Source organism: Sciurus carolinensis, chromosome 2 (assembly GCF_902686445.1).
Source record: "Sciurus carolinensis chromosome 2, mSciCar1.2, whole genome shotgun sequence".
NCBI classification, from domain to species: domain Eukaryota; kingdom Metazoa; phylum Chordata; class Mammalia; order Rodentia; family Sciuridae; genus Sciurus; species Sciurus carolinensis.
This window is the reverse complement of record NC_062214.1, coordinates 79,750,327-79,777,168: the sequence shown is the minus strand read 5'-3', so window position 1 is coordinate 79,777,168 and position 26,842 is coordinate 79,750,327. Positions and strand designations below refer to the sequence as shown.

At 33.9% G+C, this 26,842-nt stretch overlaps 1 protein-coding gene across 1 annotated transcript in view; it reads left to right on the top strand.

The window, feature by feature from the left end:
- Window positions 1-26,842, top strand: part of Scaper (S-phase cyclin A associated protein in the ER) — a 484,560-nt gene that overhangs the window by 159,812 nt on the left and 297,906 nt on the right. The window contains 6 exon segments of the mRNA XM_047539576.1: window positions 6,856-6,996; window positions 10,618-10,773; window positions 19,195-19,337; window positions 23,604-23,685; window positions 25,134-25,286; window positions 25,832-25,939. Coding sequence (XP_047395532.1) covers window positions 6,856-6,996; window positions 10,618-10,773; window positions 19,195-19,337; window positions 23,604-23,685; window positions 25,134-25,286; window positions 25,832-25,939 — 783 coding nt within the window.

Genomic DNA, 26,842 nt, shown 5'->3' with positions numbered 1-26,842 from the left:
CTACCGCCTGGGCTGGGCTGTCTTCCTCTGCAACGTTCTCAGGGGCCCGGACCTACCTCCTGGGCCTGGGAGCCTCACCCTTCGCAGACGAGTCTCCTTAGGCTGCCTCTCCTTAGATAATCTGCCCGCAGTCCTGGAAACTTCCCTTCGCCCGTAGCCCTAGGCAGTCACTCCGAGTCCAAGTGACCCACCCTGTTCCTCCTCGTCCTCGGGGTAGCCCCCCGGGTGTTCAGGGTTGGTCGCTTTGAGTTCAAACAACTCACCACTCGCCTCCTTCTCTGGCAACCACCTGTGGCTCTGATGCAGTGACTCCTAAACCAAGCGACCCGCCGCGCTTCTCCTCTTCCTCCGGGCAACCCCCCGGTGTTCAGAAGCGGTCGTTCTGAGTCCAAACAACTTGCCACGCAGCTCCTCCTCAGGCAGCCGCCTGCAGCTCTGATGCAGTCACTCCTAGCCTAAGCGACCCGCCTTGTTCCTCCTCTTTCTCCGGGCAGCACCCCGCGGCCCCCCCCCCCCCCCCCCCCGTGTTCAGAAGCGGTCGTTCTGAGTCCAAACAGCTCAGCACACAGCTCCTCCTCTGGCAACCGCCTTTAGCTCTGATGCAGTCACTCCTAGACCAAGCGACCCGCCACGCTTCTCCTCTTCCTCTGGGCAACCCCCCAGTGTTCAGAAGGGATCGCTCTGAGTCTAAACAGCTCGCCATGCTGCTCCTCCTCAGGCAGCCGCCTGGAGCCCCAGTGGTTGCTCTGAGTCAAAGTGCTGTGCTGAGCCGCCTCCTCCAAGATGATCCCAGTGGTCTGTGTTTACCACTCTTGTGGGGTGAGGGGCGTCTCGCCAAACAACTCTACTGCACAAAGTTCCCTGTGTTCTGGGGATACCGCCCCATCCGGGACGCCTCCCCCACGGGAGAGACTCACCCAGAGGCTTTGAGTTGGTCCCAAGTCTCTCACTGTCTCCTCTTTTGAATCCTGTGTCTGGAGCAACATGAAATGCAGCCGCCCTCTAGTCCGCCATCTTGAAACCTGATTTTAATTCTTTAATACATATTTTTTGCTCTGTAAACTTTGGATTAAGGTCTTGGGGTTGTTACATCCAATGTTTTGTTTGTTTTTTACTTAGGTGCCCACGGCGTGTAATAGCTCTCAGCTTCCAGGCTCCCAGTATAGAAGGGGATATACTGGGGAGTGCTGTCAAACTGTGTAACCCTTTAGCGTAGGTGACGCATAGTTCTAAATTGGAAGGTTCAGTAATTGAAATGTAGTCTTGGTTGACCTTGGGAACTCTGTTGGTTGTGATTTGATCCATGCACCCTGTTGCTTGGAATATTCAGATCTCGACTGGATGTCTGGATGCCTGCATCTCTGGGGCCTCCAGTAAAATTCATTTTTAGGACATAGGGACAAACCCTCCATAGGTTTCACCTTCCCTATTATGACTATGTATTACCAGGTATCCACCCTGTAGTGTAGATAGATGCTCCTGTGTGGCCACTATAGGGGTCTTTCCAATACCTTTTATGGTATGACAGCAACAAAGGGAGCATTTTCTGTTGGTATCTGGAGTCCATATGAGCCAGGTATAATTTTCTTGTGTCTGTTTCATTCACTCTTGTTGAGGCTTACCCTAGAGGACTTGATATGTGACTTCTGGCTATTTCTTTTGTGAGTTCCTGATCTTATATCTCTGCTTGCTTCTGTTTAGCATTTATAGTTAGTTCCTGGGCCACAGTAATTTTCGGGCCAGTAATCTTGGTTTCTCCTTAACTATCACCCCAGTTGCCTAAACTTTTTGTTTTTGATTGATTTTCACTGAACCGCTTTCCCCACTGTCTCTGTAATCATTAAAATCAGTCTCCCTTTCTAATCCATAGGTTCTTCCAAGCCAGATTTTTAATATTGTTTTTTTTCTTAATCACCACACCGTCCTTTGTCTCTGCCTGTGCTCTTCTTTCCCATCATTGGCTGCTGCTGTTGCCGCCACCTACTAAGTTGACACATCTCTAATGTATTATTTCTTACATTCTGTTTGAAATTTCTGTCTCTGTGTTTTCTTTTACCATCCAGTTTTAAGTTTAATTGAATTTTTTTAGCTACCCACCTTGAGGAGGAGTCGTTTTCCTGCTTTGTAAGTCTGATACTAAGGAACTGCTGGGAAGTGTATCCTTTCTCTAATCTGCCATCTTCCTTCCCTGAGTGGAAAAGATAAAATCAATAAGCCCCTATTGAATCTTTGAAGAAATAAGATACGATTCAAAATCAGAATGGATGTAGAGTCAATACCATGGATGACAAAAATTTAAAAAAAATTATAAGAACTGTTATGAACAGTTATGATACTGTGAAAAATAAGTTTATTTTCTTTATAAATCACCTTGTTTCTGGTGTTCTGTTATAGTGGCACAAAACAGACTAAGACAGTCATGCATGAAATATCGACAGCTAATATCATGATCAATTGGAAACAATTGAAAACTTTTAATGAAATATTTGGTGAAAGGCAAGAATACATTTTGTAAAGTTTCAAGATACAGAAACAACCTGCAGAAATCAGTGTAGTTTTTATATATTTACAATCAACTATCTGAAAGGGAAATTATTAAAAAGAATTCTATTTTCATTAGCAACAGAAAGAATAGAATACTTGGTAACCAAAAAAAGGTGAAATGCTAGTAAATCAAAAGTTGTAAAATATGGATGCAAAAAATATAGAAGACACATGCAAATGGAAAGACATCTGATGTTCATGAACTGGAAGAATTACAATGTCCATAGTACCCCACGTAATTAGTGCAATCCCTGTCAGAATCCCAGTGGCTTTTTTACCTTTTTACAAGTAGAAAAAGCACTACTTATAGAACCACAAAAGACCACACAGAATCCAAATAATTTGAGCAAGAAAAACAAAGGCTGGAGGCATTGTATTTACTGACTTTAAATTATATTACAAAGGTATAATAATCTACGAATACTTCTGAGCTTTAGAATAAAATTCTGCCATTTGTTGCACCATGTGTGGAGCTAGAGGGCATTAAGCTAAGTGAAACAAGATATATAAAAAGAAATACTGAGTGATCTTGCATATATGTTGAATCTAAATTAGTTGAATTCTTAGAGAAAAAATTTAGGATTACGGTTGGTCAGAGTCTAGTGGGAGGAAAAATGGGGTAATGTTTGCCAAGGGTACAAAGTTTCAGTTATACAAGATGAGTAATTTCTGAAGGTGTAATGTACAGTGTCATGACTATAGTTAACAAAATAAAAAAAAAAAAACACCATAGGAAAAGTTTGGTTTTTCTTGGAATGTACATATCTTTTTCATTAGGAAATTTATTTATGCAGTGAGATATAAATTATAAGTTTTAAAAAACCCATCATTTTCAACAATAACTAAAAAAGATGATCAGGTTTGAATAAGTGGGGTACTAATTATATTTATAGAAGAGTGTCTTTGAGTATTTGGAGCAGGGTAAATATTGGCCAATGTGGTATAGTGGGTGGAAAGAACCTGGGCTTTGGAGACCTGATACTACCTTGTAATCCAGATGCTCTGGGCAAGTTACTGAACTTTGCATTTCTAGTTTCTTTTTTTAACTTCTTTTTATAAATATATTTTTAATAGATGGACACAATACCTTTATTTATTTTTATATGGTGCTGAGGATCAAACCTAGTGCTTCACATGTGCTAGGCAAGCGCTCTGCCATGACCCACAACCAGGACCCTGCATTTCTAGTTTCTTCATCTATAAAATGATTTGTAGTTATTAACCTGTTCTGATGCTTAAATGAAGCAAGTATGTGAAATAGTAACATAGTACAGGGATTGATGGTCACTCTTTTGTTACTGTCAATTGGCAGATGTAGATGTGTATTGCGTTAGTTATCTATATTGTGTAACAAATTAGCTCAAGATTTAGTGTCTTGAAACGGGAAATGTTTATTATTATTAGCTCAGGTTTGTGCAGACTCGGACTGGACTGCCTAGTGATTGTTGTTTGGGGTCTCTTGGGTAGTTGCATTTAGGCTTTGAATTAGGGCAGTAGTGATCTGGGTGGGAGGATCCACTTCCAAACCCACTCATTCAGTTACTTGCAGGCCTCAGTTTCTCTTTTGTTGTTGACTGGAACTCTCATTTTTTTGTCAAGTAGTCTTTCTACAGTCTAGGAATTTTCGTAACATAGGTGGTGGTTTCCCCATAAAAGTAATCAGAGATGGGGATCGGGGAGGAGGGTGATAGCACAAAAGAGTTGATAAAATGGAAGCTGTATATCACTGTTGCTGTTTTTTTGTTCTGTTTTTTTTTTTTTTTTTTTTTTTTTTTTTGGTCACAGTCCTGATACATTGAGGGAAGAGATTATGTAAGAATCTTTTTTTTCCCTTTTTTTTTTTTTTTAAAGTTTTTAAACTTGGTGCGTCATAATTAGATATCATAGTGGGATTTGTTCTTACATATTTATACATGTACAGAATATAATATGTCCAATTATTTCCCAGTACTTCCCTTTACCCACTCTTCTTGCCTTCCTTTTGTCCTCTTCATTTACTTTACTGGTCTCCTTTCTGTTTTCATGAGACCTGCCCCCCGCCCATCCTTTTTTCCCCTTTTTTCTCTCTGACTTCCACATAGGACCCTTGCCTTTATGAATATGGCTTAGTTCATTTAACATAAAACTCTCAAGTTCTATCCATTTCCCAGTAAATGATGTAGTTCTTCTTCATGGCTTAATAAAATTTTATTGTTCATATATACTACACTTTTTTTTTTTTTTTGAGGTACTGAGAATTGAACTCAGGACCTTATGCACGCTAGGCAAGTGCTTTGCTACTGACTTACAACCTGACCCAGTATACCACATTTTCTTCATCCATTTGTTTGTTGATGAACACCTATGCTGGTTCTGTAATTTGGTTATTGTGAATTGTGCTGCTGTAAATATGGGTATGCATGTATTATTATAGAATGCTGATTTAAATTCTTTTGGATAAATACCAAGAAATGGTATAGTTGGGTCATATAATAGTTCATTTCTACTCTTTCAAGAAATCTTCATACTGATTTCCATTTTGGTTATACTAATTTACAGTCCCACTAATAGTGTTACAGTATTTACAGTCCCACTAATAGTGTTACAGTGTTCCTTTTCCTCCACATCCTCTATGCAAGGATTTTAATACCAAGTGGCTTTGATCATTGGGAGCCTTCTTGGGGATTGTATACTATAAATACCTAACAGTGTGACAAAGGATGTATGATTACTATATTGCAGTTATAAGTGAACTCATTTGTTATGGAGTACTGCTGTGCACGTTAATCATATGATTTGCATTGAGATATAATTGACCCAAATAATATGAATATTTGTTTAAAAGAAAAAACTAGGTAACATTAGATTCTCCTTAGTAGTCAAATTTTTTTGTAAGGAGAAGAAAGTTTTGTTACCTGAATCTTAATAATTAGTCATTTAGAATGAATAGATCAGATATGAAAATCAGTCTCGATATTTTGGAGTTCTGTAAGAGTTACTGTGTTACCTTATTTTTAGCTTAAGTTACACTCCAGCCACATTTCCTCTCACTATGTTATTTAATATAAGTAAAAATATGTAATATATTTTCTCATATAATCTAATCTTCAGTTATTCATGCAAGCAAATCATGGATTACTGAGATTATACATGATTTTAGAGGGTCTTTGGTTTAATTTTCTCATCTATGTAGGTATTCCTTAATTAATTGCAGTGGTAAGTTCCACCTTCCATTTGTATGATGGGTTTTTGTTTTTAGCACTGTTCTACCAACTTGGATTTGTCTGACCGCTACTTTAACTGTGAGGTTCACAGGGCAGGTATTGACCTTCAATTTATAGGTGTAAAAACTGAATCTAGGAGAGGTTGAATGTTGTTTTCAGTGTCACATGACCAGTAATTTGTAGAACAAAGGTTTTAAGGACTGCCTTCTGTCTTTTAATTATGCTACTGTATTTTATATGATTCAACACATAATTTTTGAGATATAATTCAACTGGAATGTTAGTTTTTTCAACTCCTATTGATTCAGCTTCTGATTTTCTCTAAATTATCATCATTGGGAGTGAATCTTATTTCCTGGATCATAGAACAAGTCTTTTACGTCTGTTTGATATGGTTTTAAGGATTTAAAGTAGGCTTCACTCTGCCCCACACTGTTTCTTTGTTTTGTTTTTTCTTTTGTGATGCTGGGAATTGAACCCAGGGCCTCGTGTATACTAGGCAAGGATTCTATCACTGAACCACAGCCCCAGTCCTAAACTATGTAAACTATGTCTACGTTTACTCCATAAGCAAAACCATTTCTGTTCCTTCAGAGAATGATTAGAACGCAAATATTGTGATTTTGCAGACTTCTTTTCATTTTCTATTCTCTTGGATAAAGTTACTTATTTCTCTTGATTGCTTATGTCTTAGAAATGTTGAGGCTTATGAAGTTAGTATACAGTGTTAATTTTAAGTGTATTCTTGCTGCGGTACAATAACCAAAATATTTTTATAGAGTCATGCCTGATGCACTATTCTGAGAGTTTTTCGTATATTAACTTAATCTTCAAAATAACCGCATGAGATAGGTACTATTTTTTCCCTTTTTATAGGTAAGAAAATTGAGACCAGGTTAAAAATGTTGCCCAGATTACACAGCTAAGTGGCCAAGGTTGATTATGGACACTGTAGCCTAGCTTTATATTTTGTGTCCTTAATCATTATTCATACTCCTGCATATCTTTTCAGGTTTAGACTGTATTTCATAAGCCATTTAACTGCTTGAACTTCTGTTAAATTACTGTGTATTTTGAAATTAAAGATATGATAATTTGCCACACACAGGAGAAGGATGTCCGAAAGTGGAAGGAAGAATTACTAGATCAACGGCGTAGAATGATGGAAGAAAAATTACTTCATGCTGAATTTAAGCGAGAGGTGCAATTACAAGCAATTGTGAAAAAAGCACAAGAGGAGGAAGCTAAGGTATATTATAGTTGCTTTATATAGTTAATTAACTAAGTACTCTTTTCAGTTGTTTATAGTAATGGAAGTTAATATTTATCAAATGTTTATTCTGTACCAAAATAATAGGACATTTTACTGGCTCACGTAAAATTTACTAGGTATAGTATCTTGCTTTATTCTTATAATAATTTTACAAGCCATATATTTTTTACAGCTCTATTGAGATACAATTGACAGAGAAAGAGCAGCACATATGTGAAGTATTCATTTTGATGGCATTTTGACATGTTTATGTCGCTGAAACTATCAGTACAATGAATATAATAAATAATTCCTCTTTGTATTTCATTCCTTCGTCCAACTCTGTTAGCAAGCAATTTCTGTTCTGCTTTCTATCATCATAGATGTTTGTATTTCCTAGAATTTTATGTGAATGGAATCATACAGCATACTCTTTCCTCTGGCTTCTTTCACTCAGCGTAACTATTTGAATTTCATCCATGCTTTTTGTGTATCTGTGGTTCTTTTCATTGCCAAGAAGTATACCATTGTATGGAAATACCGTAATTTGTTAATCCAGTTACCTGTTGATAACCATCTTCCCAATTTTTGTCTGTTACAAGTATAACTTCTGTGAGCATTCATTTACAACTCTTTTTGCAGATATGTTTTTATTTTTCTTTTGTAAACACATAGGAGTACATTGAAAGAGTTACGATAGGTTCATGTTTAATTTTTACAAAGCCAGTTTTCCACATTGTTTAAACTATTTTATATTCATACCAGCAGTGAATGCAAGTTCTAATTATACCACATGCTGACCAGCACTTGACATAGTTACACATTTTAATTTTAGCCATTCCATTTTAGTAGGTGCACAGTGTCTCTTGTTTTCTTTCCATTTTTGTTGTGTAAAAATGAACATAACAGAAATAATTATGAATATTCACTTCAATGTTATTAAAAACCTTCATAATGTTGTGTAACCATCACTACCATCCATATTTAGAACTTTTTTTAATTTTGTAAGACTGAAACTCTACACTTATTAAGCAGTAATACCTCATTCCTCCTTTCTACCTTTAACAATTTTTGTACTTTGTAGTTATACTTTTGATTGCTTACCATACCTCAGATAAGTGAAATCATATTTATCTTTTGTAATTGACTTATTCCACTTCTCATGTCTTTAAAGTCCTCAATATTGTAGAATGCATCAGAATTTCTTTCCTTTTAGGTTGAATAATATTCCATTATAAGTATATACTGTATTTTGCTTATCCATTATCCATTAAAGTTGAGTGTACACTTGAGTTTCAACCACATTTTCACTATAATTGTAAACATAGGTGTCCAGTATTTCTTTGAATCCCTGCCCTGAATTTTTTTGTTTATATACCCAGAAGTGGAATTGTTGGATCATATGGCAATTATACTTCTAATTTTTTGATAACCAATGCTGTTTTGCGTAGTAGTTGTTACCATTTTACATTTTCACTAACAGTACACAAGGGTTTCTATTCCGTATCAGTGTCACCTCATTATCTTGTTTTTTTGATAGTCATCTTAATGTATGTGAGGTTGTGATTTGCATTTCTATAATGATAAGTTATGTTGAGTGTCTTCTTATGTGCTTATTACTACTTGTGTATCATTTTTTGAGACTGTCTATTCAAGACATTTGACCATTTCTAATTTTTTTTATTATTGAATTTTAGGAGTTCTCTTATATATTCTATATATTGATACCTTCTCAGATATATGATTTACAAATATCTTCTCCCATTCTGTGATTTACCTTTTTACTCTGTTAATAGTGTCTTTTGATGTACAAAATGTTTTAATTTTCATGAGGTCCAGACTGCCTGTTATTAAATTTTTTGTCTGTTCTCTTGATGTCATGTCTAAGAAATCCTTGCCAAATCATGTTCCATAGTTTAATAAGTAAGGGTATTCATGTTGTTGATCTTCCGAATCAGTTTTTTCATGAAATAACGTAAGTTCTTTCAATCTTCAATTGGTTTTTTAATTTTTACTAGACATTTCCTGTATTTTACGTTAGAATATTTTCTGTTGCCTACATAGATATTATCTTTATCTATTAGGTGATCTTGACTTGTTCTCCATTTTTAAGTCTTCTTTATTCATTAGTTTTCATTTTTAAAAAAATTACATTAACTGATAATTACAAGCCTCTTGTGTATTAGTAATTGTGTATTAGTAATTTTGGATTTTACCATCTTTATTCTGTTCCATGCTTTTTCTGATATTATTAATCACGATAGGATTCCTTTTGTCCTCAGTTTGCTTCCTGAACTCTCTAATCACCCTGTATTTAATCATTTTTATTTTATAATCTTTTCTTGGCTCCTTTAAATTCATATTCTTGTTAAAATCTTCAGGGTTACAAAGTTTGCATAGGGAATTTTCTGCTTTTTCTTGAGTTATGTTTTCTTCTAGATAGAGTTTTTAACTTAGTGTTTGCATACTGTCTTTCCTATAAATTTTACTTATTTTGATTAGTGCCTTAGGTCTAAGTCCTTTTTCTTTCATCCTGATTTTACTTAACATTTGAGTACTGAAATAGTGTGAATACATTTTTTTCATGAATATACTTGTTTGTCTTGTACTTTCAAGGCAGTTCAAAAGATGGTTTTCTGATTAATCTACTGATAAAAGTATTTATAAAAGTGGCCTTGTGGCATGGAGATTGGGAAAACTTAACTATATTCAGACTTTCATGTCTGAGATTTTTAAAACATCTTGATTGGTTTTTTTCTATCTTACATAGATTTCTGAAATCTCTTATCAAAGAGAGTTGACTTTAATGTTCGCTTTGCTATCTCACTCCTCTGTTTCCACTGTAGCATACTCTCTCTGTTTCAAGAATGAGCAATTTAATAACAAATGACTTTTTTGAGTTTTATAATTACCTATATTTTACTCTTAAAATTTCTATGGTCTACCAGTCTGTATGACTGTTAAGAATCAATACATGCTGACTGGATTTGTGGCTCAGTGGTGGTGCACTTTCCTGGCATGTGCGAGGCCCTGGGCTTGCTTGATACTCAGCACCACATTATAAGTAAATAGAATAAAAGATCCATTGACAACTAAAAAAAAAAAAAAAAGAAATTACAAAAAAGAATACATGTGAAGTTGAGGATATAGTGTATATAGTTCAGTACCATATATGTACTTGCCCATTTTTAGTATATGTCAAAGAAAAATGATTTGTTTACATTAATTTTTAATCTTTCAATCTCATTAGAATAACACAAACATTCCTAATTAAATGTACCGTAGTTTGTGTAATTGCAAACTATAATTGTATTTAAATAGAGCTGTATAAGGTAGTCTCTGTAAGAATCTTGAATTGTTTCTTCATCTGACCCTAAAAAAGTTTTTCATTGACAGCTTTCTAAATTAGTTCTGACTGAAGCCTGTGGATTTGTTGTATACATTGGATTATTGTTTATTTTGAGGTAAATATTGGAAGAAAAAAAGTCCATAAGTTATTCTTTTTTTTTTTCTGTGTCTTATCATTGGTTTATATATTATATAAAAAATTATGGTTAAATCTTTTGTAATGTATTATCAAATTAACTTGATTCAGACTCTACTTTGTTCTTATCAAAGGTAAATGAAATTGCCTTTATAAATACACTTGAAGCCCAGAATAAGCGCCATGATGTTTTATCGAAATTAAAAGAATATGAGCAGAGGCTTAATGAGTTACAGGAAGAGCGTCAGAGAAGACAGGAAGAAAAGCAAGCACGTGATGAAGCTGTGCAGGTAGGATTTCATTCAGTAAGCATTTATTGAGTTGCTGTCACATCCTAGGCTCTGAGAGAGGTAGTGAGGATCCCCAAAGGAGGAAAACCTTGTTTTGTTCCCAATGATACATTAATTACACTGTTTAGAAACATAAAGTCTGATTGCCAAGTGACTGTGTTATTCTTTCAGATAAGGTAATCAGTGCTTTTTGTCAGTAGATGGCAGTCATAGAATCTCTAGCCTCAACCAGGTAAAGCATTAAACTGTTCTGACAGATTATCATCTGCTTTTTCTAATTGGGTTGGGCAAGAATATGCTCTTCTCCTACTTAAAAAAAAGTAAAAGAAAGAAAAAGGTTGTTTTTGGAACAGTATATAGCCTTAAAGAATTTGGTAGTCTTTTTGCTTATAACAAGGAATACCTGTCAAATATCATCAGATACCTTAATTATCTTAAAATTTTATTATTGGTACAACATAATTTTTAATAATAGTTGGACTTATTGTTACATGTACATGACATATTTGGTCAATAATTAACTTTTAACCTGTGCCACAAATAGCAAGTTGCTACTATTTTGGGATGGGAAGAAAGGTTAAGGCATTAAAAATACTTGGTAAAATTGCTTTTCCATAGACTCTTTTAGGACTTGTTATGGTATAGAGAACAAATTTGTAACATTTAAATACAAATGCAGACTTATTGTATTTAATATTTATCTTACCTAATATTCTGATATTTATCATTTTGTTTTTTTTTATTTTTTATTTTTTTTATTTTTTTTACGTTTACATAGGGTAATGATGTTTATTTTATTTTTCCCCTCCCCCCCACTCCTCCCACCCCTCTTTTCCCTCTACACAGTCCTTCTTTCCTTCATTCTTACTGCTCTCCTTAGCCTAACTCTAAACCTAACCCTAAACCTAATGTTAGCCCGTCCCACCCCCCATTATATGTCCTCATCCGCTTATCAGCGAGATCATTCGTCCTTTAGTTTTTTGAGATTGGCTTATCTCACTTAGCATGATATTCTCCAATTTCGACCATTTGCCTACAAATGCCATAATTTTATCATTCTTCACTGCGGAGTAATATTCCATTGTATAAATATGCCACAGTTTCTTTATCCATTCATCAACTGAAGGGCATCTAGGTTGGTTCCACAATCTGGCTATGGTGAATTGAGCAGCAATGAACATTGATGTGGCTGTATCTCTATAGTATGCTGATTTTAAGTCCTTTGGGTATAGGCCAAGGAGTGGGATAGCTGGGTCAAATGGTGTTTCCATTCCAAGCTTTCTGAGGAATCTCCACACTGCTTTCCAGAGTGGCTGCACTAATTTGCAACCCCACCAGCAATGTATGAGTGTTCCTTTTTCACCACATCCTCGCCAACACCTATTGTTGCTTGTATTCTTGATAATCGCCATTCTAATTGGGGTGAGATGAAATCTTAGGATAGTTTTGATTTGCATTTCCCTTATTACTAGGGATGTTGAACATTTTTTCATATATCTGTTGATTGCTTGTACATCTTCTTCTGTGAAGTGTCTGTTCATTTCCTTAGCCCATTTGTCGATTGGATTATTTGCATTCTTGGTGTAGAGTTTTTTGAGTTCTTTATAGATTCTGGAAATTAGCGCTCTATCTGAGGTATGGTTGGCAAAGATATTCTCCCACTCTGTAGGCTCTCTCTTCACATTTCTGATAGTTTCCTTTGCTGAGAGAAAGCTTTTTAGTTTGAATCTATCCCAGTTGTTGATTCTTGCTTTTATTTCTTGTGCTATGGGAGTCCTGTTAAGGAAGTCTGATCCTAAGCCAACAAGTTGAAGATTTGGACCTACTTTTTCTTCTATAAGATGCAGGGTCTCTTGTCTGATTCCGAGGTCCTTGATCCATTTTGAGTTGAGTTTTGTGTAGGGTGAGAGATAGGGGTTTAATTTCATTCTGTTGCATATAGTTTTCCAGTTTTCCCAGCACCATTTGTTGAAGAGGCTATCTTTTCTCCATTGCATATTGTTGGACCCTTTGTCTAGTATGAGAAAATTGTATTTATTTGGGTTTGTGTCCATGTCCTCTATTCTGTACCATTGATCTACCTGTCTATTTTGGTACCAATACCATGCCGTTTTTGTTACTATTGCTTTGTAGTAGAGTTGAAGATCTGGTATTGCGATACCCACTGCTTCACTCTTTCTGCCAAGGATTGCTTTAGCTATTCTAGGTTTTTTATTCTTCCAGATGAATTTCATAATTGCTTGCTCTATTTCTGCAAGGTACATCATTGGGATTTTAATTGGAATTGCATTGAATCTGTATAGCACTTTCGGTAGTATAGCCATTTTGACGATATTAATTCTGCCTATCCAAGAACATGGGAGATCTTTCCATCTTCTAAGGTTTTCTTTAATTTCTTTCTTTAGTGTTCTGTAGTTCTCATTGTAGAGGTCTTTCACCTCTTTTGTGAGATTGATTCCCAAGTATTTTATTTTTTTCGATGCTATTGTGAATGGGGTAGTTTTCCTAATTTCTCTTTCTGAAGATTCATCACTTATGTATAAAAATGCATTGGATTTATGAGCATTGATCTTGTAACCTGCTACTTTACTGAATTCACTTATGAGTTCTAAAAGTTTTCTGGTGGAATTTCCAGGTTCCTCTAAATATATAATCTTGTCATCAGCGAACAGGGATAGTTTGAGTTCTTCTTTTCCTATTCGTATCCCTTTAATTTCTTTGGTTTGTCTGATTGCTCTGGCTAGAGTCTCAAGGACGATGTTGAATAGAAGCGGTGAAAGAGGGCATCCCTGCCTTGTTCCAGTTTTTAGGGGGAACGCTTTCAGTTTTTCACCATTTAGAATGATATTAGCCATGGGCTTAGCGTAGATGGCCTTTATAATGTTTAGGAATGTTCCCACTACCCCAGTTTTTTCTAGTGTTTTGAGCATGAAGGGATGCTGTATTTTATCAAATGCTTTTTCTGCATCTATTGAAATAATCATGTGATTCTTAACTTTAAGTCTGTTGATATGGTGAATGACATTTATTCATTTCCGAATGTTGAACCAACCTTGCATCCCTGGGATAAAACCCACTTGATCGTGGTGCACTATCTTTTTAATATATATTTGTATGCGATTTGCTAAAATTTTGTTGAGAATTTTGCATCGATGTTCATTAAGGATATTGGTCTGAAATTTTCTTTCCTCGATGTGTCTCTGTCTGGTTTAGGTATCAGGGTTTTATTGGCTTCATAGAACGAGTTTGGTAGGGTTCCCTCCTCTTCTATTTCATGGAATAGTATCATTTTGAATTACTACAAAGTCATATGTTGTGATAGGCTTGAAGATATGAAAATATGTATCCTTGTTGACAAAGGGGAGACATACATAAACAAGCATCAACTCATTAGGATAAATGCTGCAGTAAAGAGAATACCTTATTCATGTAAAGTGACGAGGACATGGGAAAATCAGCAAAAGTTTCCTGAAGAAGATGATTCTTTAACCACATTTTTAAAAATGAAAACAGGAGCTGGGGTTGTGACTCAGTGGTAGAGCACTTGCCTAGCAAGTGTGAAGCACTGGGTTTGATCCTCGGGCACCACATAAAAATAAATAAAATAAAGGTATTGTGCCCATGTCAACTGAAAAAATATTAAAAAAAACAAGTGCAAATGGTGAGATGTAGTGAAATGTAGTGTGGGAGGGCATTCTATGCAGGAGCTGTGAGGGAGCACTGCCTGTGGTTAGGGTGCAGATCATGGAAAGCTTTGTCATGCTAAAAATTAGGGATATTGGACTGGGATTGTAGCGCAGTAGTAGAGCACTTGCCTGGCATGTGTGAGGAAGCACTGGGTTTGATTCTCAGCACTATGTAAAAAAATAAATAAAGATATTGTGTCCATCTATAGCTAAAAAATATTTAAAGAAAGAAAGAAAATAAAAAATGCCAAATAAAAATGTTTAAAAAAATAGGGATATTAATGTTTCATGCTTCTTCATTCACTGGTGACTTAAGAAATTAAAATATTAATGCAGGACCAGGACTGTAACTCATTTGGTAGAGTGCTTGCCTTGCACGTATGAGGCACTGGGTTTGATCCTCAGCCCCACATAAAAATAAATAAATCAATAAAGATATTGTGTCATCTACATCTAAAAATTTTTTTAAAGAAAATATTAATACATTTTTACATTTATTAGTTACTCTTTGCCATTGTGGGCATTAGCTGGTATTCCCCTGTTGATCTCAGATCTGTATTTGATTTGAGTTCAATATCTTATCTTAATGAATGCCAGGCTAATTTATGTTTAAAAATACAGCATGCACCTGTTAAAGAAACTAGCTTTTCTTCTCCAGTGAACAAAAAAATTTTCATTATTTTGTTTTTATCACTTATGAGTAAATTCTCTATTGATTTATACCGTTAAATTAATAAAGTGATGTAATATTTGACTTTGTTAGTATAGTTAGTATAGTTAGTATAGTATAGTATAGAAGTTAGTATAGTCTAACTTCATCATCATTGTTGTCTGTTTTTCTACAGCAGAACCATTTTATAAGAATTGTTTTGTAAATTGTGTTACTTTTCAGCAACCTTTGGTGTTAATAATTCAGAGATAATTAACATACAATCCTAACTTTTATGGTAAATAATAAATTATAGCTTAATGTGAAATAGTATAATAGTACATACAAGGCATAGGGATATCATGAAGGAGAGATTAATTAGTTCTGTTTGTGGGAGGAGAATGTCAGGGAAAGAAAAAGGTGACTTCTTTGCTGGGTTCTGGGAGAGAAATGTATGAGTAATATTGTACTTTTTTTTTTAGTACTTGGGATTGAACCCAGGACCTTGCATATGCTAGACAAGTGCTCTCTACCACTGAGTTACATCCCAGCCCAGTATCGTACATTTTAAAAGGACATGTTTGGTTCCATTCTCTGTATTTTACAGATTTGAAATAAAATAATTATTGTCATTTTAAAAATGAGGACTCTTGCATCACAATTTGGAACACTTATTAAAGATTAAAGGAAAACTAAAAGGGAATTTCCAGTGCCCACCAACAATTTGAAAAATTGTTTTGATGTTTAAGAATTAGTTTTCTTTTTAAAAATGTAGAAATCTCCTTTAAATATAATTTTCATTGAAAACTTTAAGACCTATCTACATGAATTTCATTGAGATATACTGATGTTGTTTACAGATTCACTAGTAGTATATACCTTGTATGTCTATTTAAAAAACATTAAATGAATAGTCATTATTAGTTGTATAAGGTACTAACGCAAAGCATTCTGTAAATAAAACAATAATGGTAAGATCTTAACACCATAGAATTTCAAAGACCCTTGCCTGTCTACACTCAGCCCTTCATAGCTATAGGTTCTTCAACATTAGATTAAACCAAAGTGGATAGAAAATATACAAATGTTAATATTATTGCTCACATGTACGGTGTAGTTAGACCTACAGTGGTAGTTGGCAGTATCTGTACTAAACAGATCCAGACTCTTCTTGTTATTCCCTGAAAAATATGGTACAACAACTATTTATGTATCGTTTATATTGTATTTGGTATTAGAAGTGATCTAGAGATGATTTAAAATATTTGGAAGGATATGAATAGGGTATATGCAGATATGATGTCATTTTATGTAAGGGACTTGAGCATTGGGTCCTGGAACCCAATATCCTGTGATGGCATGGGAAAACTATATTTTTACTCTTGAAATATAACCATGAACATAAAGGCAGTTTTGATCCTTATTTCATATAAGTGAATACTAAGTACTGCTAATCATATAGTCTCACTTTACCTTTATTGGTGTGTGTGTTGTGTGTGTGTGTGTGTGTGTAGTAGTAGTAGTACTAGAATCATACCCAGGGCCTCCTGCAATGCTAGGCAGGTGCTGTACCACAGAGCTACATCCCCAGGTCAGTCCTTGGTAGGTATATTCTTGATTGATTAAATTTTAGTTTAATTTCCTTAAAGATTCTGTTCTGTCCTTTTTACCTTGACCATTTGAATTATAGAGAAGGAGGTTGCAAGAATCATTTCTTAGACTGCCATAAACTCATCCTTGACTATTAGGCAAAGAAAGTAGAGGTTGGAGAAATTCTTCTGTAGGATTAAGGATTAGTTATATTTCTCATCCCTTTGCTGTTGACTTCTATTCTTTACTTGCATATGTTCAGATTCACAATGCTTATTATTCTATAAAATCATACTTCATTTATTAAACAGATATTTGAGAGTTACTAACATGTGCAAGGTGCTTTGTGAGGTATACAAAATTTTCTATCATTGGGGAGCTTAAGTTTTAAATTGGAAAACATTAGCTGAATTTACTAATGTTGCTCATTAGCTATATAGTTCCTATATTTTTTTCCATTTATTGGAAACAGGAATTGAAAGGTTGGGTAATTTTTTAAGTTCAGTTAACTATAATTGGTACAGTGTTAGTAGTTTTTACACACACACACACACACACACACACACACACACACACACACTAACAACAACAAAAACAAAACCCCAGAATAAGTTGATATTGTATTTACAGGTCTGAAACTTGGATATATAAAGCAATTATTTTTTTTTTTACATAATTTGCATTATAAAGTCAATTTGTAACTTTTAGAATTGTATTTTTTAAGTTTTTGGTACTACAAAATATGATGTGAAAAGTTCTATTTTTGATTCTTTATACCTTATGCCTAAATCTTGCATTTCATTGTGAAAGATGTTTATTCAGACATAATTCAGATTATTTTTTAACCTTAAGCAAATTTTTTGTGTATTTATTTTAGTTGTAGATGGACACAATGCCTTTTTTTTTGTTTTAAACTTATTTTTATGTGGTGCTGAGAATCGAACCTAGTGTCTCACATGTGCAAAACAAGCACTCTACCACTGAGCCACAACCCTGGCCCCACCTTAAGCAAATTTGACTATAATAGAAAATATTTGTGTTTGTATTTTCTTTAGTGGAGAAAGTTTTCTGTACCAGACTTTATTGTTTTCAGTTTGTTTTTGTGATTATATTTAACTAAATAAATTTCCACATATTCTTGATTAATAATGATAAGTGGCTACAACCAGTTCAGGAATAGTATACCAGACACTAAAAAAAGTATTTAAACTGATTACATGCCTCTAACAATCTGCAATGTGCCAGATATGTCTTCCTGAAATCAATACGTTCCCTTAAATTCTTAGTCATCCCTTGCCCTTCCCTTTCATCAGAGAGAGAGAGAGAGAGATAGATACATATCACCCACCTCCCCTCCCACCCTTTCAGCTTACTATTTTACAAATTTTTTCTTGCCCTGGAGTAGGTAGAGCTTGTGGAGATGAAGTTATCATTGTGAGCTTAGTTAACTATTATTTGAAACTGTCTTCAATGTATTCTGAACTGACACTGCTGTTGTTGTTATCATTGCTATTCTTTACTGAGTCCTTACTATGACTAAGCACTATGCTAGGTAATTTACCTATATTAGTAATTTAGGATCTTTAAGGTGAAGCAACTTGGATAAGGCTGTGTAAGTACCAACACTTACACAGTATATTTCGTGAATCAAAAAGGTTTCGTGAGCTACCCCAAAACAAGGATAAATTGAAAGAAATGTATCAGTTCAGCCATTAATGGTAAAAATTAGGAAAGTATTGCTACTAGGCAGAAATATACATAAGACATAATATTTCATGTCGAAATTTACCCTATTTTAATGAAGTATCTTCTGCCTTGATGAGGTTCATGAATAGGAGGGGGTTAACAAATTGAAAATTTACACTGAGCCCTGTGGTAAATGCTTTGTATGTATTATCTCATGTATTCTTTGTAATATTCTAAGAAATATTATTATTATTGTTATTTAGCTTACAGAAAATTAAGGTATAAAGAATGTAACTAACAAGACCAGAATCACCTAGCTAGTGAATAATGGGCTCAGGAAACAAAACTAGAGAATCTGACCCCGTGCTCATCATCACCCCTAGGCTTTATTTTATTGCCCCCTTCTGCCTACAAACTTCCTTCACTTAATACCATTATGAAAGCTTAGTTCAGAAATAAAATCTGATTTTCCCCGTTATATTTATTTTTTCTTTAACCATGTAGTAACACAAGACTTTAGAAGTGATTAATCAAAAAATACCTATTAGGTTCCCAAAGAGCATGTGGGGATATAGTATTTGCTTAAAATAGCATTTATTCTCTATGTGTAGCACTGCAAATGACATGAAAACCAGATATTGTTAGTAATTATTCATTTCATTTTCCTTTAAATTCTGAGAAGCAGTTTAACTAGTGGTAAGCCAGGGATCTACTTGACTTGAATATATAAATTTGTGTCTAAGGTATGCACTTTTAATCATTTTGATTTTACACACAGTTCTAATACCTTTAAAATATTTTGAATGTTAGGAACGCAAGAGAGCTCTAGAGGCAGAACGGCAGGCTCGTGTAGAAGAACTATTGATGAAGAGGAAAGAACAAGAAGCCCGAATTGAACAACAGAGGCAAGAAAAGGAAAAAGCCCGTGAAGATGCAGCCAGGGAAAGAGCTAGGTACCTCATTTGCTTTCTTGATACTGGTTTGGGTCTTGATGAACTTGGGTAATGAGTAAATATTTAAGTAGGGTCTTGTTTGATGCTGTGTATATTTTTTAGAAATAGAAATACAAAAATATACTTAATTTATTAAATTTCTTAGAATTAGGACATTACTGTCAAAATGGAAACTTTGAAATTTTCTATTGGATGAGAAACTTTTTGGTTAAAAAAATAAAATTTGATTCTGACTAGCTTAAAGAAAAGGGAAGTTTTTGGAAGATGTTGGCATAAGTAACAGGTCAGTTCAAATATTTTGTAATGTTTCTTATGATTTCCTTGATTCATATATTATTTAGAAGTGTTTTCAAATATTTGGGAATATCATTTTTTTTCTGTTGATTTCTAATGAAATATTTTTTGGTTGAAGAATATGTGTAATTTCAGTGTTTCCCATTTATTGAGATTTTACAGCCTTAGATATGGAGTATCTTAGAGAATGTTCGTTGTACCTTTGGAAAGTATTTATATTTTACTATTGTTGGATGGAGTAATCTCTAAATATCAGTTAAAGTTAGTTGCTAGTGTTGTCTTCTGTATACTTACTGATTTTCTGTTTAATAGCTCTGCAGAGAGGATTATTGAAATCTACAAATATAATAGTTGAATCATTTGTATATTTCAGTGGATTAGCTTTATATTCATTTGTCTGGGAATATTTTAATTTTGCCTTATACAGTTTTGTATAATTTGGTGCTTCATTAAATGCATATAATTTATAGTTGTTATGTTTTACTGAGACACTGACCATTTTATTTTGAAATGTTCCTCTATGCTTTCTAAAAAAAAATTTCTTAGATTTAAAAAATTCTTTTCTTTTATAAATATAACTATAGTTACTATTTACATGGTATGTCTTCTGTCCTTTTCCTTTCATGCTACTTCTGTGTTTGTATCTCAAAAATGTCTCCCAGACTACATATTGTTGGGTTTTGCTTTTAGATCTGGCCTGCTATTTTCTGCCATTTGATTGGAATATTTAATCAAATTCCTACTTAATATATTTTACAATGTGATTTGATTTATGTTTGCCTTTTTTATTGTACTGGGAATTTAACTGAGGGGTATTTTACCAATGAGTCACAACCCCACCCCTTTTTCCATTTTCTATTTTGAGACAGGGTCTCACTCAGTTACTTAGGGCTTTGCTAAGTTGCTGAGGCTGTCCTTGAACTTGAGATCCTCCTGCCTCAGCCTCCTGAGACATTGGGATCACAGGTGTGTACAATGGCACCTGGCTGTATTTGCCATTTTGGTATTTATCTTTGTCGCAAAGGTTTTTGGGTTCATCCTTATTGCCTTGTTTTTTAATTAAACCAGTACTTTTTAGTGAATCATTTAAATTTATTGATTTTTTTTAAGTCGTGCTATTTTTATTATTTACTTAATGGTTGTTCTCTGGCTTAAAATATTCATCTTGACTTACTATATACCACTTAAGTTTAAAACAACATTAGCTTTGGTAAAACAGAGCAATTTTATTTCAGTACCACTTTATGTGCTCTTGCCCTTGTGTTATTGTACCTATTTTACAGCTGTACATGTTGTAAACTAAACAATATAGCATTACAATGCTTTCTTATGCAGTCCTGTATTTTTAAAAGAAACTAGGTAGAATAAAAGAAAAAAATTATACATTCTTTCATATTTACCCACATATTTATCATTTTTGATGTACTTTAATTTCTTTGAGTGTCCTTATGTGTCTTTGAGTTTCCTTATTCTTGTTAGCTAGATGGACTTCCTTTAGTTTTTCTTATAAGGGAGTTTTCCTTTCAGTGGATTAGCTTTATATTCATTTATCTGGGAATATTTTAATTTTGCCTTCATTTTGAATGATAGTTTTGCTGGATATAGAGTTCTTGGTTTTTCTTTGAGTGTTTTGAATATTCTGATTGCTGTTCTTTCTGATGAAAATGCTTCCATTAATCATATTGTTTATTTGCACTTGATGAGTTGTTTTTTTCTTTCTGCTTTCAAAATAGTCTTTGTCTTTTATCAGTTTGAATATCATTTGTCTAGGGCTCCCTTCATGTTTATCCTACTCTGTACATTTATATTAAATTTGTGAAGTGTTTGGGAATTATTTCTGTTTAATTGTAATTCTCTTTAGGCTCCTGAGGTGTGACAGTTTCTTAGAATTTTGTAGGTTTTTTTTTTTGTTTTTTTTTTTTTGGTACTGGGGATTGAACTCAGGGGCATTCAACCCCTGAACCACATCCCTTGGCCTATTTTGTATTTTATTTACAGACAGGGTCTCACTGAGTTGCTTGGCAACTCACTTTTGCTGAGGCTGGCTTTGAACTCATGGTCCTCCTGCCTCAGTGTCCCAAGCCACTGGGATTACAGGCGTGTGCCACTGTGCCCAGCCAATTTTATGGTTTTGATGACAGTTTTGAGAAATAATTGCCAGGTATTTTTTTTTTTTTTATAGAATGTCTCTCAATTAGAACTCAGTTTTTTCTCATGGTTGGATTGGGGTTATGGCTTTCTGCAAGGAAGAATACAGAAGTGCAGTATTATTTTCAGCATATCAAAGGTTCATGCTATCAACTGAACTTATTACTGATTTTGTTAACTTTAATTATCTAGCTGAGGTAGTGTTTGTCCGGTTTTTCCCTTGTATAGTTTTAAGATTTTTCTTTGCTATTTACTTTGGAAGCAGGCCATTGAGAACATAACCCAAACTTAAAGGATGGGGAGTTATTGTACCTCTCCTTGAGAGAAGAATACCACCATTAACTTCTTTGGAATTCTTCTGTACAAGACATTTAGTTTGTTCTTCCTCTACTGGTCTGTATTTCATTACTATAACTAAATACCCAAGACTGGGTAATGTGTAAGGAAAAGAATTTTATGTGTCACATAGTTTTACAGTTGGAAAGTCCAAAAACATGGCTCCAACTCTGACCAGTTTGCCTTTGGCTGCAACATATCATGGTGGATAGCAGCATGGTGGGAATATGTGTGAGAGGGAGAGATCTTAGAGTGAGACAAGAAGCCAGAGTGCAAGGAGGAGCCAGTTTTGTTTTTTATTACAACTCAGAAACTAATCACCATCCTTGAGAATCTCATTAATTTCTTCCAGGGGCATCTTCCTGCCCCACAGTGATCTGATTGCTTTGCACTAAGCCCCCACCTCTTAAAGGTTTTGTCATCTCGCACATTGTCACAGTGGGACCAGCCATGGTTTCAGCACATGAATCCATGGGGAAGAAACCACATACTAATCATAGCACTTCCTCTTATGTTTAGTTATTAAATATTTTAGAAAATATGGATTTATTTATATTTATTTAAAACTTTGAGTTATGTTCTCATTCAATTTATTTATTGGTGCCCAAATTGTCCCTCCTTTGGGTACTGGGAGTTCTTTTTAGTTGCTTCTTGTGTCCCTTTGACTGACTTCATTTTTTTTTTGTTTTAAAAGAACTTTCTGCTCTCAGAAACCACAGATACATTTTATATTTTCCCTGTTTTTTTTTTTTTTTTTTTTTTTGTGTGTGTGTTTCTGTTCATTGTACTGGTGGGATCTTTCAGTCTAGAAACCCACACCATTCAATTCTGTGAAGTATTTTTGATTTAACAAATTTTTATTCTACCCGCTTTCTCTAATATGTATATGAGAGAAAAATATATACATATGTGTGTGTGTTTATGCGTATGCTTATATATGGAATCCTTTTAAGAGATGTTGGTCTTTGTAATTTTCTCATTTTTTTCACTTCTATTTTCTGTTTTCATGAATTTTTGTTCTGCTTTTTAGAAGACTTTCTCAGTTTTTTTGGCATTGTTTTTTTAGTGATTTTAAAAATTTCCTCCTTATATTTTAATTTTCTAAATGCTCTTTCCTTATTATTCCATTCTTACAAATAGCATTCTGTTCTTGTTTCATGGGTAAAATATTTTTTTATTCCTCATATTTTAATGACAGTCTCAGAGCTAATATTTAAATCCATGCTTGGGTCCAGAAACCATTCTCATAGCTGCTAATTTCTGCTGCTCAATACTAAAACAAAACAAGACAAAAGAAAGACTTTATTACTTCCCAGATATTTAGTAAGCAATATACCTGAGAATTAGTAGGCACTCAGAAAAAAATAATTTTGAAATATAACAGTTTTTTAGAGTCTATAAATTGTTGTGTCTTCATTGTACTTTTTAACCTCATAAGATTTGTTATTCTAAGCAATTGAGCTTATAATTTTGACTATCTTCTTATAGAGACAGGGAAGAACGATTGGCGGCACTCACAGCTGCTCAGCAAGAGGCTATGGAAGAGTTACAGAAAAAAATTCAGCTCAAAGTAGGATTATTTTTTTATTTGAAATTTTAGAGCTTTCAATGGAGCATGATATTAAAATTTTATAGAACAAATATTGAATTATTTGTAATAATTAACACTTAAACAAGTGTTACATGATTGCACTCTGTTTCAAACTCAGCTATCTGGAAACTAAATTTATTTTGAGAAGATAGAAAGAGCCAACATGGAAAACAGTTTAATGAAGCTTAACATTTCCTGTTTATACTAAGCAATTAATTAGTGACTTGAAGACATTATTGCTAGGCTTCTGATATTCAGAGATTTTAATCATTTAGGAATAAACTAAAAAGATGTTTTCTATGCTTTATTTCAGTGCTTAGGAATTATATAATTGTAGCTTGGTAGATTATTATAAACTTATGTTTTCCAGAAAATTGATTCACTTAATGCACCATGTAGGCAGTCTTTAGTGTATGAATATTCCACATTGTTACCATAGTTATTTACACATTGGCTCCCTTACAGGGATAATAACTCCTTAAAATAGAATAACATATTTTACTATTTGTATTGTCCTAGGAATTTATTATTCATTTAACTTTAGTGCAGCAAATATTTATGAATTAGTAAGATATGATTCCATTTTCAGGAAATTCATAACCTAGTGTGAGATTCAGATGCTAAGCAGATGATTTCCATATAGATGTGTACAGAGAGTGCTATGAAAGTACAGAGGCAGACACTTAGTCTAACCTGAGGGGTATGAGAGGAAAGTGAAATAATATTAGAGAATTCTTAAGCTGAATCTTCAAAGAAGGATGATCTGAGTGGGTAGGAGAATAGTAGATGATGAGTGGGCTGCATTTGAGCAATATGAAATAGTATGAGCACAAGGACATGTCTAAAGTAGCTTTTTACAAGACTTTTCTGTAATAGTCACTAGAAGTGAAGAGTAACTAGAAATGAAACAAGGGTAGGTAGAGATTTGTGTCTTGAAGATCCTTGCTTGGCATGTGACTAAGCATAGGCTTTACCTGTGGGAACACATTTCCCACAGTGTGTTCCAGGAAAACTTCTCAAAAGTGTATTGTGGGCATATAATTTGTAAAATGTGTCTTCCTATAAACCAGGTTTATTGAGTCATAGAACATAGTGACATGCTAGGGACTTTGTAACTTTCTATGTTATAAACCTTTTCAGCTTTAACCCTCTGTTTCCCAAATTTATTTGACTGTGGAACCTCTCCCACAAAACACCTATTAATATCTTAATGGAACACCCTTTAGGAAATGTGCTTGTGGAGCTATTAAAGGGCTTTATGTAAAACCTCTGTCTTCAGTGTACAAGTTGATGTTGAAATAAAATATTCTTAAATAAAATATTTTTGCATTATTTTGAAAGTTTTAATGGAAATATTATTTTCCAAGTTCTTAGTATTAATCTAAAGATAGATTAATATTTTGAAAATTTCATACATTGACTTACAGCATGATGAAAGCATTCGGAGGCACATGGAACAAATTGAACAAAGGAAAGAAAAAGCTGCTGAGTTAAGTAGTGGGCGACATGCAAATACTGATTATGCCCCAAAACTTACTCCTTATGAACGAAAGAAGCAGTGTTCTCTCTGCAATGTCCTGGTAGGTTGTCATTGTCAATACTGTGGTGATATAATTTATTATTATGTTTATGAAATCTTAGAAATATATTTATTAATCTTCTAATATTTATGCTAAGACTTCTCTGAGTACCATGGATTTCTTTAATGATTTTCAATGAAAAGTAAGTAGTACAAATAATAGTATTTAGGAATAGCAGTACAAAGTGTCAAAGCAGTTAGGTGCTATCAAAATGGATATTTGCCTGCTTAATGCTTGCCTAAACCAGTGTTCTTGGGTATTGGAAGCAAAAGAGTAAAGCAACATTTTCAATGCTGAGACTTAAACCTTTAGACCTAGAAGAAATGATTTCCTGTTAGGCTGGCTTTGATGGATGGCATGCCTTTTTTGATCATATGTCTTTTAGAGGATTCTCAGTATTATGTTCTAAGAAAAATATTTTTAAACCTAATATGTAAAGGCAAGAGTGATTTCAACTTACATATAGCAGACTAGATCAACTATGTAATATTTAATATTAGATATAATGTTTTGTTGATTGCATTACTTTGATTTTATGCTTTTAGATCTCTTCAGAGGTATATCTTTTTAGCCACATTAAAGGCAAAAAACATCAGCAAGCTGTGAGAGAGAATAGCAGCATCCAAGGGCGTGAACTTTCAGATGAAGAAGTGGTATGCTTTACTTTTGTTTATTTATACTTAGTTATTGAGTACCTAGTATGTGCTCTTTTATTATAAAGAATTCCATGTTTATATGTATTTCTGTGATTATTTAAAACTAATTTAGCACTTAATAACTACATAATGTAGTATGCAAATGTGTCACTTTACTGTACATTTTAGTTTAATAATTTGAAGCAAAATTTAATGCTATCATAATTTCTGTATAAGAAATAGTTATGGTATTTTGATATTTTAATAATGCAAGGCAAGAATTACTCAGTAATGTACCAAATTTCTTAGAAAACAGATAACTATATTTTATATAAATGTATAATTTTGTACAGTAAAACAAAGTTTTAGAAATGTGTTATTCATCTATAATTTTTGTTTACATAGAATTTAGATTTCTGTAAATACGTTTGTAAAATATTTTCTTTCAGTTTTTATTGAGTTGGATTACATAGCTAATTTACAAATTTATTTATAGTAGAAAATTTCTAAAATTGCTCAAGAACGAGAAATTCATGTTTGTCTAGTATCTCTTAAGATGCCCAAAAAAGATTGTTGTGGGTTGAAAGCAGTACCTGTGTGTAGGTGCGTGTTATGTTTAACTTTTTAAAAATAATTTGAGGTGTGAAATACATTAGTAAATACATAAACCTTAAATTTATAGGTGTTGAATTTTTACATAGTTATACATTGATATAATGCTACTCAGGTCAAGATAAAGATAGATAATTTATTGTACCCTCTGCCTCTTACCAGTCATGTTTCCAAATTGAACTGCTCTGACTTTGCACTATTAACCTGCCTATTCTTGAAAGTCATATAAATGGTATCATACAGTATATACTCCTTTGTATCTGACTTCATTCATCTTTAAGTGTGAGACTGATTCCTGTTGTTTTTGTA